The sequence below is a fragment of the Oenanthe melanoleuca genome, chromosome 2 (genome assembly GCF_029582105.1).
Source record: "Oenanthe melanoleuca isolate GR-GAL-2019-014 chromosome 2, OMel1.0, whole genome shotgun sequence".
NCBI classification, from domain to species: Eukaryota; Metazoa; Chordata; class Aves; order Passeriformes; family Muscicapidae; genus Oenanthe; species Oenanthe melanoleuca.
Genome location: NC_079335.1, coordinates 130,810,251 through 130,824,301, shown reverse-complemented (window position 1 = coordinate 130,824,301; position 14,051 = coordinate 130,810,251). Strand labels below are relative to the sequence as shown.

Genomic DNA, 14,051 nt, shown 5'->3' with positions numbered 1-14,051 from the left:
TAAGATATGCTTTGCTCACTATTTTTTCTTCTAGTTGTGTGTCTATTTTGTTGCTGGTACTGCATTGTCTTCTGAGATGGCAGTGAAACAGAGCTCCAAATCAGGACTCAGAGGTACAATAATTCTCATAATGAAGAGAAACTGATGCTGGGGAAAGATCCATATGTTTTACTCCATCAGGTGCTCAGCTCTGACTGAGTGTAGCAAAAGCTAATTCAGACCAAAATTCTTCTTAAACTGCCTTTTACTGTGAGAGTTATTTAATGTTCAGAGGTGTTATGTACTTAAGACTGTCTCTGAAGTTAAATGAGGAAGGAGTGAAATGGTATATTTATGCACAAAATTTAAAAGACCAAGATTAAAAATTGGCTTGTAATGCCTTACTATTTAGAAGTTCTTACATCCAGTTAAGTTATTCAATAGTGTTTTTTATGGAGATATTCCAGAAAACTGCTTTCAGCTCTGGAATGACTGATCTCTTTCTAACTGAGTGAAAGTTGGCAAGCCTCAGATCTACAAAAAACACAAAGAGTGCAGGTACTACACTTTGCTATAAAAAGATTTAATTAAATGCTGTATTTCTAAAATCATAATAGCTGAGAAACCACCATTTTGTTTTACTTACTGTGAAAAGACAAAATGTAACCAGAAAACAGTAAGATCCAATTTGCTTATCCCTCAGCTACAAAATCTGCTTTCCAAAATAAATCTTTATTCTGCTTCTTTCTCCTTCTAACAAATGTTTTGGTCTCTTGCTGGCAAAAATGAAAACAGAAAGAAAGACAATAGTTTGTGAAGAGTCTTTTCACTTGGGAAATACTACTTTATAGTAACTGTAGTATAATCTGTCATAACTCCAAATATAACAGACTAGTACAAAAAGAAAGCAACAATGGTAAGTGCCTCCCTGGGTGTTTAATGGTAATTACAGCTCTCTGGCTGAGCAAGCTGATGGCTAAAGGCAATTTAGACATTTAAACTGACCAGTCTGATTCCTTTCCTTTTAGGTTGTGATCATTCTATAAACAGGCATGTAGATTAATGGCATATCCAAGATTTTCTGGAGTGGGGTGCAGTTTCAGGAGACAGCCTTCAAAAATATGGGTAAGAGTGAAAGAATCAACCACACAATAACTGAGGCATAATTAAATGATAGCCAGGAGAGCATCATGACCACCATTTTACTGTTTACTTTGACTGCCATTGCTATTTTGTACAATCTTTAATATGGAGGATGTGGTGTGTCTGTACATGGTCTTGTGCTGTACATACTATTGTTAATGCTCACTGAATATTCTTTCCCATAAGACAAATATGTTTTTCAATACAAATTAACAGGTTATTATCTTCAATAGTGAGCCATGGAGCAACAGCAGCAGTAGGTCTCTGATTACAACAGTATTTAACATTTTCTATAAAGACACACAAAAATTCCAGCTCAGGAGGGACCTATTGCTGCACTTGCGCCTTTTTCCAGGTTGGTTTTGTTTTCAATATTCCTGTACTTCAAAATGACTGCAGAGATGATGGGATTTTGGCACAGCAGGAAGTGCTGTAGTTATGGAGGTATTGTCATTTTGGTGAATTTTAGTTCTGTGCCCAGTGGGAACAGGAAAAGCTGTGTGGGTAGTGGGGGAAGAGTTTGCTACTGGGCCTGAACACAGCACACAGCTGTGGCAAGTCTGCTTGCTTGTAATTGCAGAAAGGCCTAGGTTACATTTTGTAATACTCCTGGGAAACCAGACAACACCAACAATCACATATGTACCCAAAGGGATAAGTAAAAATTATTCCAAATCAAAACAGAGATGAAAAACCTCCACAGTTAATATTTTTAAATAGAAAACCTATTTTTTTTTACCTTTTGTGTTTCAATGTACTGCATTCTTCAATGTCAAATTTCAGAAAAATACAAGGACAGGTTTTTTCCTTTTCCTACCAGGAGCTACAGCATCCAGAGGGCTCTTCATTGCCACTGTCAGGTCTTCAGAGGGCAGATGGTCACAGATGCATCTCCTGCTCCACTGACCTGTTCTGGCTTGTTTTTCATGTCCAAAGTACTTGATCCATTCTCGGTTGGATCTGCTGACAGAATAGGCTGTTTGCCCCAAATTCCTTTAAAGGAAAAGGTAACTTAAAGGAAAGTTGGGAAAGTTGGAATGTATGACTTTTGTCTAAAACTTGTCCATTATGACTACCCTTTGGAAAGCTACCTGACACTTGTGCCCAAGCTGCATGGTCTAAATCAGTTTTCTTCTCCTGGAAAGGTCAGCAGGAGTGGCTGTTAGAACATTACAGGAGCAAGCAAGAGGGGCCCCAGCTCTGGATGTCGCTCTGCAGGTATGTGTGCCAGAGGAGGACAGATATGCTCAGGTCCTTTCTCCAAAAACAATGCTGTTTACTGTTTTAAAAATTATTTTGCAACAAAAGCAAAGATGAAGAATATAATTTGGCTATAAAAGCAAATCAGGGATAAGTGGAATAAGGACAAGTGGGCTGTTCTTTGACATTAATATTTATATTTAAGGATATCCTAAAGGCATGCAAGGGACATCAAATTCCTTTTTATTTCCAGGATATAAGAGAGGTTTGAAGCTTGCATTATGGGATAAGAAAGGAAAGGATATTCGTTTGGCCGCTGCAACACAAGGGAAACAAATTAGTGGATCTGTAATTTAACTAACCACTTCTATTAGCACAGCTATTAAGGGTGGTTGCTTTTCCCAGTTTCCATGGATAGTTTTGATGTTGAGAGGATTGCCAGACTATCGGGATGTTTTTGTCTTGTAACTTTTTGATACTTTGTGTTGAAGGAATGGCTCATCAGTACTACTTTCCTAGAAGTGCATCCAGGTAATACCAGTGTGTATGTTCCTACTCTGTGCCCTGCAAGCCACCTCCTCACCCTACCAGTGACCAAGAATATGTACCAAGAGCATCCACTAAGTGATTTCTTCCTGTATGTGCCATATGGAGGAGAAGTCAATATTTATACCTCTCACTTGATAGAATTCATTAAATATATTTTGCTAAATAACACTCTATATTACATATTCCTTGTCTAATATTTGCCCACAGAAGTAGTATTTGTTATGTGAGTTGAATGCCTAGTTAAGACCTAAATGAGTACAACATATTTAATATTTATTTGCTAGCACAATACAGTAGATACAGGGGTGATGAAAGAGAATGCAAATAGAGGAAGAAGTGATTAAAGGGCACAGATGAAATATTTCTACATGACTGCAGTGATTCTGAAAAAAGTAAGCTGCAAGAGAAGTTCAGTTATTTAGGTTTTAGGATTTAAAAGTCAATAATTTTAAGAAAAAAATCATGTTTAAGGAGATTGCAAATTACTATTAACAGCAGTCATGCTTTGTCAAAAAATGTGTTGCTTTAATACTCCAGAAATGAGCCACTTCTCATCAGATCTGGACCATTTGGGTTCTCCACATTTAGGGCACCTTTAATCTTCAATGACAGGTCCTTAGTACGAGAAATCCTTATTTTTACTTTTCTATTGTTTTAGTCTCTGACATAGTGAGTAAACTCATACTACTCATACTACAGAAAATCTAGTCACAACAATGACAACAAAATCCCCATGTGGTTGAGAGCTGTTAAAGCTCTGTTAAAGACTGCTTACTAGAGAGATTGTATTGGTTAATGGGATTTTGTGAGAAATTACATTGCAGAATTTTTGGTGAAGAAAATGCTTTGGGCAGTAATTTGTTTTTCTGAAAATAATGTTTTGTAATAAGAGTAACATGCCCTGCTCTATTTTCTGAAATATATTCCTTGAGAGCAAATGGAAATCACAACTGTACAGGCAGAGGAAGGATTTTGGCCGTTTAAGTAATTTGAAGAAATCATGAATATAATCCACCACCAGCAAGATGCCGTGACATGTTTAACACTGAACTTTTAATTTAATAAAAGCAAGTGAATCATATATCAATATATCAGTATATCTTTACTTGACATGATACAAATGGAAGAAAAGCTATATCAGACATGATAATACTTATTTTAGCAGATATGTGTTTGCATTTGCAGCTGTGGACAGGATTTCAAAGGTGTCCTTTGGTAAATATAAATGGAATAATCAAACCTCATTTCTTTATATTGGTTTCTCCCAATGTACTTCTCCTGCTGTGTATCTGTGATTATTCAATCCAGACAGGTATTCCTAAGAATTTATTTTCTATGTCTGTATATACTGGAATTTTGTGGTTGAGAATTCAATGGATTTTTTTTCCAGTCACAATTAAGTGCACTGTTAAATTTAAAGAGGAATATGAAGAATTTTAATAGGCTTTTTCTTAGAAAGACACTTGTACACTACATTATATTATTGGTCTTCCTATATTTAGTTAGTTCTGCTGTTTTTGCACTGTGTAATCAGAGTATGACTACTTTGTTAATGCAATCCTGAAGTGTGAAAACTTGAAATTTAACTTCATTTTATGAAGAAAATATTTTGAACATCCTGAGCAAATTCCAAAGTATTATCCTCAATTTTGAACAGGACAGCAATTTACCACCTAAAAAAAACCCTATGGCACAGAAACAGCAGTTTTGAGTAAATAGTGTATTCTATGTTCATCCATCACAGCTTTCAGTTTCCTCTCCAAATGGATTCAATCATTTTATTGAAAAGATATCCCACAAACCAAATGCTGTCCATGATTAATTCCTACATGTGTTTGCTGTAACAGGCTCTTCTGTTACACTGCTGGCATGTTGTGCTGCTGGTTGCACAATCTCTCCATGCATGGTCATATTAGTTTATTTCATGGTGATGTGTTTTTGGTTTCGGGTTTACCTGATTATTTTTCTTTTCTCTAATATTTTATGGTACTAGTTCCTTTATTGGGAGGGGGCTTTAGCAACTGTCACTAACATGCATACCTACGACATCAATAAATGGGAAATGAGTGTTATGTACTGACAAATGGAATTGTATAATCTTCATAGAAAATTTCCAGGTGATATATATATATAATATATATATATATATATATATAATGTTTTTTTCATTTGCAAAATTAAATTTTAATTTTAATTATTCCTGGCATCAGCTCATGTCTGGTAAAGCAACAAATAGGAGGGACTAAGCAGAAACAAAACAGCACTGACATCATTGAGCAAGGAATTAAAATCAGCTGAAATAGAATGATTCTATGATTCTGTGATGAGTGTTATGATACTGTTTTTACAATACAGGGTTACTTTGTTACCTGGTTTAACTTCTAGATTGTTGTCATTTCTTTCTGCACAAGACACAGCACCGCATGTTTCTGACAGAGGTGCAGAGCAGCCATGCTCACAGAGGACCAAAGCAGAGCTCACATCACACCCATCTTGTACCACCTCTTCTGCTCCTCCAGCTTGCTCGCTCTCCCAACAATTGTCTTAACCTTAGAGCAGTCAAAGTTGGCAAAAATTGTTCATATGCCCCTCTGATGTATTTTAGGTCTGCACACTTTTTGTTTTTAATCACATCTGCGATTACCGTAAAGTAGAAAAGGACCTCGGAAGGGTCATGCACCTATGAAACCAATATAAAAATGTTCCCTCCGGAGAAATAGTTCTTTGCCCCCTGGTGGTGAATTAATTTTGAAAAATATTGCAAAACACTTTTAGGGAAATTTACTTGAAATGAAAAATAAGTGCTAATTGCTTCATTGAATACAAGTAATAATAAACTGCTAAGCAACACTTAAAGTTCAAACGTAATTAGGAAAAATCCTATTATGAGCAAGCTCCATCAATCTTTGATAATCACTGCAGAAAAATGAAAAATAGTTTGAAAACTGCATGAAACCTTCAATACTTCAAAGTCACGTCTCATGAATGTCTTGAGAATGTGAGGTAGTCTTGCCATTCCTACTGGAAATGAACTATGGAAATTATATTCATCTGAACAGCTTCTTTACATCTGCCCTTTTCTATATGTTGCCCATACATTGAGTGCTCCCATTCTGGGTCACTAGAATAACATTCCCTGGATTAAACTTTTAAAATAGCTGTACATATTTCTAAGAGTTGTCTAGAGGTTTTCAGCTTGCATATGCTGAGCATCTCCATATGTGAATAGACTACTAGGATGTCATTCTTGGAATAGTAATAACAAAATTAACGCTGGTAGTCACCCACTTGCAATTTTAGCCACAGATAATTTTGAAAGGTGTCGAGAATACATTGTTTAATGAGATGCCATTAGCCTTCTAATCACTGATTTTTGTTCTATCTTTTGATTATTGTGCCTCCAAAACTTCAGCCTGAGAGTGCTTTCCTGTATTGCTGTTCTTCAGAAAATGTATATTAAAATTTAATGACAGACTATTGTCATGTCATGCAGCAAAACATTATACATTTATGCTGGGAAAAGGCCATTTATAATGATCAGGGTTTCCATGTTGGCTTTACACTCTTAGGGTATGGCTGATACCCTGAAGATGATCTCACTTTTCCTATTGCGCACTCAGAGTATATTACCATATCTTGTATGATGGTAATGTGGCTTCAGGCAGATTTTGAGTTTGGAAAACAGCATCAAAGGTATGCCATGCTCAGCAGGCACAATTAGGTGTTGGCACTAATGACGTAACATGAAGAAAAAGAAAAAACAAAAGAGTGATGTAGCTAAAAGAGACGACTGAGCTTCCCAGACTAGGCACAAATTAGCTATTTTCTAAATAATATTCTTTCATGCCTGATGGACTGCAATAGCTTTCTGTTTTTAGCGCTGTTGCTTTTGCTTCTCTTCCCATTCCCACATTTCTTTCTCATTACTTCGACTTCTGTCTGGCCTAAAGTAACAGCTGGTGTACACAAATGGTATTTTCCTTACAAATCTTTCAGTGGGCAGCGTTACTATAAAGTGGTCCTGTCCCCACGGTCCTTCTTCTCCCGCTGCCACACTGGATGTCATCTTCCCCCGGTCTCCATTCCATTCGCCTGTTCGCATGGCTGAACGCTAAACTGCATCTGCAGAATGATCTGACTTTAGAAAAAGATCCCTTAAAAAGGCGATAGGCAGGCGGCTGGCCGATGGGGAGGGAGCAGCCGGCGCTGCTCGGAGCGGGGCAGCCGCAGCCGCTCCGCTCGGGCACGGCTTCTCTTCCGGGGCGAGTCCTGCGGCGGCTGCCGGCCGAGACAATTCCTGCCCCGCTCTGCCCAGCCCTGCTGCCCGGAGCAGCCAGCCCTCAGCTCTCCGGCTTTAGCTGTACAGAGGGGTTTTCCACTGCGGAAAAGCCACTTTAAGTCGGGCTGTTTCCTGCCTGCTCTGCCCTCTTGCTCTCGCTCCCTCGCCGGGGCTCGCTGTCCCCGCGGTTGTGCGAGTGCAGCTGTTCGTGGGTTGACTTGTACATCGGATCAGTGAAACATCTGAGTTTTTCTGTGCGTGTGTTCGTGTGTGCGCGAGTTTTGTGGGGGTATTTTTCTGTTTGTTTGTTTGTGGTTTTTTTTTTTTTTTTTTTTTTTTCTTTTAAAGATGGATCATCTCAGTAGTTTGATTTATAATGTGGCCCACAAAGAGTTGAATTAGCACAGCTGAGGAGGCAGCAAACAGCGGCGCAGAGGTGGGAGCCAGCGCCTGGCTGGGGGAGGGCGCAGGAAACTCATAAGCCAGCTTTGTGAGCAGAGAGAAGTACTGTGGCTGTACAAAACCGCGCCGAGCACCTACACTAACCAGCCAGAAGAGAGACTGGAATAGACCGCAGAGCAGCCAGGCTCTTCAATTGCTGGGGATAAGGCTTTATCTTTAGGAGGAAAAGGGGTGGTCCCTTAATAAGCTCTTTCCCCCAGACGTCTGCTCTTCATCTGAGACACCGAAATCGCAGGCTGCTTAGCTATTCAGAATATGATCGAGTGAATCCTACTGGGCTTATGAAGCATGTTGGTCTTTCAGTGCTGTTAAAAACGCTAATAATAACTAGTTCATGCCTCGGGTCCTGGGTGCTACTGTCAATTAGTGTCAGAACAGAGATTTATTTAAACAAATTATTTTTTCCCTTACGCTCTGTGAAGTAGAGCTTCATGCCCAAGTGGACCTCTTTCAGAGACACCTGTCCGCATGTGCAGGCAAACTCGGGCACAGAAAGAAAATGCTATCCTTACCTTCATAGCTCTCTACATTCTGGAGTTAAAGGAGTGCCCAGCTGCAGAGACTACATACAGGATTAAAAACTGCTCTCTGATCCTCTAGCAATTTAAATGTCATGGCTGAGTCACAGGAAAAAATACTAATACTTCCCAGCAGGAGTAATTTTAGACAATGATGAAAAAGCCATGTGTAGTCTTTTACCTTCCCCTCTACCTTTGAGTGGGAGTTTGCAATAGTGAGATTTAAATTGTCATCACCAGTCTCCCAACTCACCAGCCTGTGATGTCTCGCTTGTAGTTAGCCTCAGAGAGAGGCCAAGCATTGCTGAATTTGATTGTGTTTGTTTTATATTTTAAGTCTTTCTCTGAAGGCAAGAAAGAGAACCAACTCATAATTTAATTTTTTTTAAATTTTTTTTTTTTTTTTTTTTTTTTTTTTTTTTTTATACTGGGGAGGTCTAATATGACTTGGATTAATTGAAGTGCTGGAGAAGGGTGAAGTACTCTTCATGACTCATTCTCATGACTTTAAAGAAGAAAACTGAAGAATGAGAAAATGTCATTATTATGGAGGCACTTATAGCATTTTAATAGTATTTTCAGCATTTTCTTCCCAAAATTTCAGTATCCATGCTTGGAGTACAGAACAATTTTAATGGAAATATTTAAACTGATCTCATATTGCAGAATTTTAAAAAATCCCTTTTGGAAATGTTCCATGCAGTATTAGGCCTCTGTTCCAATGGTTTAAGGAGCAGAATAAAAATGAGTTTCAAATTTCTCACACTGTTAAAACCAATTGGAGTAATTTAACTATGCTGACTTAAATTAAGAGATCTCTTAAATATGTATTTTAGATAATCATAATCCCATTAACATTAGCACATTTTTTTTCTCCTATTATTCTTTCCAAATTCACATTCTTCTTGACTAAAAGAAGTCCATAATTTATCTGAACAATTCTGAGGTGTATCTTTCAAAATAGCTATTATCTGCTGTGTTCTCAGAAGCATTGGTGCCACAAGCCACCTGCAATTTGTGTTCGGTGTTAGAACTGGCTTCCTGGTCTCGGTAGAATGGAATAAGTGACTTGTTTTTATCAGAGTTTTTGAAGGCTTTTTTAACAGTTTCAGCAAGAGCAGCCAGAGGTGGGTTTTGAAAGGAGTAATTATTTATAACAAATTCCAAACACCAAAAAAATAAGACGAAAATAACAAATGTTCCTCTTCAAGGTTCATCATCGCACTAGGTCAACTTAACTGAGGCTTAGAATCTTAGAGGCAAGAGGGAATAGATATGAAAAATACAGAACAAATCAGAAGGAAAGGAGAATTTGGAAGTATTTATTAAGGGCAATGAAATACCACTAATCTCACATTTATAAAAATTTTCCACCTGGTTTAAAAACAATGTTATCTTATTAAACTCTTTATTTACTCCTGGTTTCTGATGATACTTCGCATCATTAAACTTTGTTCTAAAACCTTATGGGTAGGTAATATTTTGAATCCAAAGTTGATATTTTTGTGCAATAAAGCTTCAGACTTGAAAGAAGGGATAATGCAAATATATGGGGCAACAAATTTATACTGGCATGGATACTGGCATGCAAAACAGAACAGATTAACAAAGTAAGGACGTGGGAAGAAACTGATCTATACCAGGTTCAGTTGCTCCAGCCAAACAAAGCAGCTGATAAATTAACTAGCCCATGACTTTCTCTTTACTTTGTCATTCTCTACAAAATGATTTTTTTTGGCTTTGTGATCAAGTGGGAGGGACCTTTTTTAAGATTATAAGAATGAATAGTTAAGTGCACTTTTTTGTGAAGGGTAAGCTAAAAAAGTCTATATAAGTCACCGTTGGCTAAATTATAATTTCCTGGCAAATGGGTTTAGGGCTCTTTTCAGAAAGCAGAGCCGGAGGCACAATTGTGATCCTAAAAGCCCAGTGGGCATGCATATGGGATATGGAAACATGAGTTTAAATATCAATCTAATTAATATTTAAATAGTTTATACAAAAGGGAACAATCTCAATAGTAGAGAATACCTAACACTACTCTATACTTTATGAGTTGGAAAATTGATAATGGCTATGTTGGTTCAAATCCCTACTCAGAAGTGAGCAGAGTGTATTTTAAAGCCACATCTTGATATTCCCATGGAGTATCCAAGGAAGCGCTCTACTGTGCAGTGGTTCTGTAAATGGTAGCTAGCTCCTCTTATGTAAATCCAGGTGCGGATAAGATAAGCATTTGGGATTTTTTTTCTTAAATTGTAAACCCTATTTTTAAAAACTTTGTTCATGGATATTTTTCAGATGAGTGAATCTGTCTTTTCTTGAAAAGATTCCCATAAGTGAGTTATTAACCAGGCCTAGTTTTGAGAGAGATTAAACAGATGGGGTGTGCCGAGGAGTATGCCCGTGCTAGAGAAAAGTGATTTAATGATGATAATTTGTATTGTTCGGCCATTAAGTTTCCATCTAATTTCTCTTCTAGCGTCCCAGGTGAAACATTTCACATTAATTTAAGCAAGGAAAGAACAAAAGGTTCGGGGACAACACCTTAAAAATCGGGTTGATTTTGATTTTCCAACAATAGGATGGAGAGATTTTTAGGGTAAAATAGGTTAGGGGAATCAAACACGCTCTGAAGGAGTTAATGAAGACAGAAAATCGAAAGACGATTTAGAGCGCGGGGGCCCCGCGGGCACCGGGCTTCTGTAGCCACCGCGGCAGCCCCGTATCCCCTCAGCCCCGTGTCCCCTCAGTCCCGCATCCCTCAGCCCCGTGTCCCCGTATCCCTCAGCCCCGTATCCCTCAGCCCCGTGTCCCCTCAGCCCCGTGTCCCCGTATCCCTCAGCCCCGTATCACCCTCAGTCCCGTATCCCCTCAGCCCCGTGTCCCCTCAGTCCCGTATCCCTCAGCCCCGTGTCCCCGTATCCCTCAGCCCCGTGTCCCCTCAGCCCCGTGTCCCTCAGCCCCGTGTCCCCTCAACCCCGTGTCCCTCAGCCCCGTGTCCCCTCAGTCCCGTATCCCTCAGACCCGTGTCCCCTCAGCCCCGTGTCCCCGTATCCCTCAGTCCCGTATCCCTCAGCCCCGTGTCCCCTCAGCCCCGTATCCCTCAGCCCCGTATCCCCGTATCTCTCAGCCCCGTGTCCCCTCAGCCCCGTGTCCCCTCAGTCCCGTATCCCTCAGCCCCGTGTCCCCTCAGTCCCGTATCCCTCAGACCCGTGTCCCCGCTCCCGCTGTTCCCGGCGGGAAGGGCGCGTGAGGGGGGAAGGGCGGGGCGGGGCGTCCGCGCGCACACAGCTCGCGCCCTTCCCCCTCCGGCCTCTCCACTGCGCGAGCGCCGGCGGTTGCCGGGGCGCGTGACGTCACGAGCCGCGGAGGCGGTGATTGGCCGGGCGGGGAGCGCCCCTCCCTCCCCTCCCCTCCCCCGCCGTGGGACCGCCGCTGCCGGGGCCGGGCCGGGCCTCGCGCGTCCCCTCAGTGCGGAGCGGCCGCCGCGGTGAGCGCGGTCTCTGCGGAGCCTCCCGGGCGCGTCCCCGCCCCGCCACCGCTCCGCTGCCGCTCATCGCAGCCGGGGGTCATGGCCCGCCCGCGGCCCTCTCCGCGCCCTCGGCTGCTGCCGCTCCTGGTGCTGCTGGCGCTGCTTGCTCCCCGCGCCCGCGCCTGGGACAGCGGCGACCTGGAGCTCTTTGACTTGGTGGAGGAGGTGCCGCGGAACTTCTACGACTTCCTGGGGGTGCAGCAGGTGAGCGAGGGGCCGAGCCCGCCCGGCGCCGTCCCCTGCCCCAGCCCGTTCCCGCGGGCCCCGCCGGTCCCCGCCGCCCCTGACCCCGGCAGAGCTCTCAGCTGCCCGGCTCCCCCCGCCGGCCCCTCGGCCGCTCGCCGGGCGCTGTCACCCTCCTCCTGCCCCGGCGCCCAGGGGTCGGGGAACGTGTCTGTCCCTTTTCAGTCTCCCCCGTCCTACGGCGGGGGCTCTGCTCTGCTTCAGGTACTGCTCTCTTGCTTCTCCTTCCTGCCCCACCGTTAATTAGCCCTCTCTCCCACTCTACCTTTGTCTGTTCCCACTGCCTGTTGCTTTTCTGAACATACCTCATTTTCTCCAAATGCATCTACAGCCAGACAAAAGTAGCTTCTAGGCTTTTCACACTTCCCATTCATATTGTCGGTGTGGCAGTTTCTCACCTTTCCCTCATTCTGCACAGCTGCTAGTTCCTTAAGATTGTGCATCACCATGTGTTGCGGCTCATACTTTCTCTCTCACTCTTGCCATGTGGTAGACTGTGACCCTTTGCTGTGTTAATGGCTTGTAGATTGTTATATTTGTTTACTTTCCATGTATCTTGGTTGTTGTGCGTGGCTTTCACCTCTCTTTAATAAGTAGTACCAAGATTATCTTGAAGAATTTTTTATGTACCTTCAGTTAATTTTTCATGCCACTGTGGTCAAGACAGGAACTCCTGTTAGGAACATTTTTATCCCATGGTTCTTGTGTACACCTTAGATGTGGTTGCTGGTTTCACTGCCACTTGGCATCTTCAACTTGTTTCACTTGTCTGGGCTCCCATGTGGTGCCCTTTCTTATCTCTAGATACTCTGCTCTGTGTGTGACCTTGCTCAGTGTCTCTACGTGCATCTTAAATTTTTTATTTTTTTTTTTTTTTTTACTTTCTTCTAGTCAGTGTTCTTCTCCTCAGTAATGAAATACACAATTCTTTATATGCTGTTACTTTACCCAGAGTCCCTAAAAGACATTTTGCTCTTTCTCTGTCTCCTAGTACATTCTGTACCCCTAGTATCTTCTCTCTCAAGTGCTATATTCTGGTGAGTGATCCTGTTTAAATGGCTTCCCTGCTGACTTTGAAGTTTAGTCTGATGTAGTTCTTGCAGATTTTGATAGTAATGACTGTATTTTCAGGTGCATTTCATTAAGGCCATGCCTAAAAAGAGAGGAAAGATGTCTGCAATATATAAGGGTCCAGTTTTGGAAACTACTGGCTATGGTTGTTCTGACTGTTTCATCTCTTTCTTTCCTTCAGTCCTTCTTAAGCATCCATTGTTTAATACTATGGCATACCATCATCTATACAACACAGCAACGACTACTATTCATGTTTAATTTTCAAGACCCTAAAAAACTAGGTGTTGATTCTCAAAGACAATTTTAGTGTTAGATAATGTGGGAATGCAAAACTTTGTTTCTGCTAGTGATGTTCAGGTCTGGTATGCAAATCTTTGTTAACATCTTCTACAGTCCTTTTTTCTAGGGCCAAATCTCTACCTTGCCCGTATGTTTAGCAAAATGTTAATTTTAACAAGCAAGTAATGTAGTTTACATTTCTACTCCTAGTCATAATGGAAAACTTGTATCACTTGCAGTGTGGGAGCAAGGAGAAAGTTGGTTGAAGTGCGACATAAATGCAACCAAGTTTTCTTGTTTAAAGTGTGCTTTTGTTTAAAGCGGTCACTCATTGTGTCATTATAGCTAAGACTAGAAATGTACATACTGCTACACATGCAGCAGAATAGACCTGTGAGTGGGATAATGGAGTATGCAGTGTTGGAAATTGATCTTCAGTAGGAATTTGTAAGATTGTAAAATGCTATGTGTATTAACAGGTTCTTTCACATTGTATCCTTTGTTCCTGCTGCTTGCTTCTCGGGCTCTGACCTCTATCTGAAACTTCCAGCAAGGTCCTTGTGTCATCCTGAAGGGATGTTGTCTTCCAGTGACTCTCTAGGCAGCTGCTGCTATTGAAGTTACCTTATGAGAAGAGTAGTTGGTCTTGTGGCAGGATAAAGGGAAGTGCCCAAATCTCAGGTGTGCTCTATCCTAACTTGGATGTCTCCAGACAAAACTGTCTTTTGCCACAATATCTCTATGTGATGTTTGCACATTTCTTTAGGTATTCTTCTGTATTTTAATAGTA

At 41.4% G+C, this 14,051-nt stretch overlaps 1 protein-coding gene across 1 annotated transcript in view; it reads left to right on the top strand.

Moving 5' to 3' along the window:
• Positions 1 to 11,518: 11,518 nt before the first annotated feature.
• Positions 11,519 to 14,051, top strand: part of DNAJC1 (DnaJ heat shock protein family (Hsp40) member C1) — a 106,306-nt gene continuing 103,773 nt past the window's right edge. Inside the window, exon 1 of the mRNA XM_056484858.1 lies at positions 11,519 to 11,869. Coding sequence (XP_056340833.1) covers positions 11,705 to 11,869 — 165 coding nt within the window. The 5' untranslated portion in view covers positions 11,519 to 11,704. The remainder of the gene's footprint in view (positions 11,870 to 14,051) is intronic.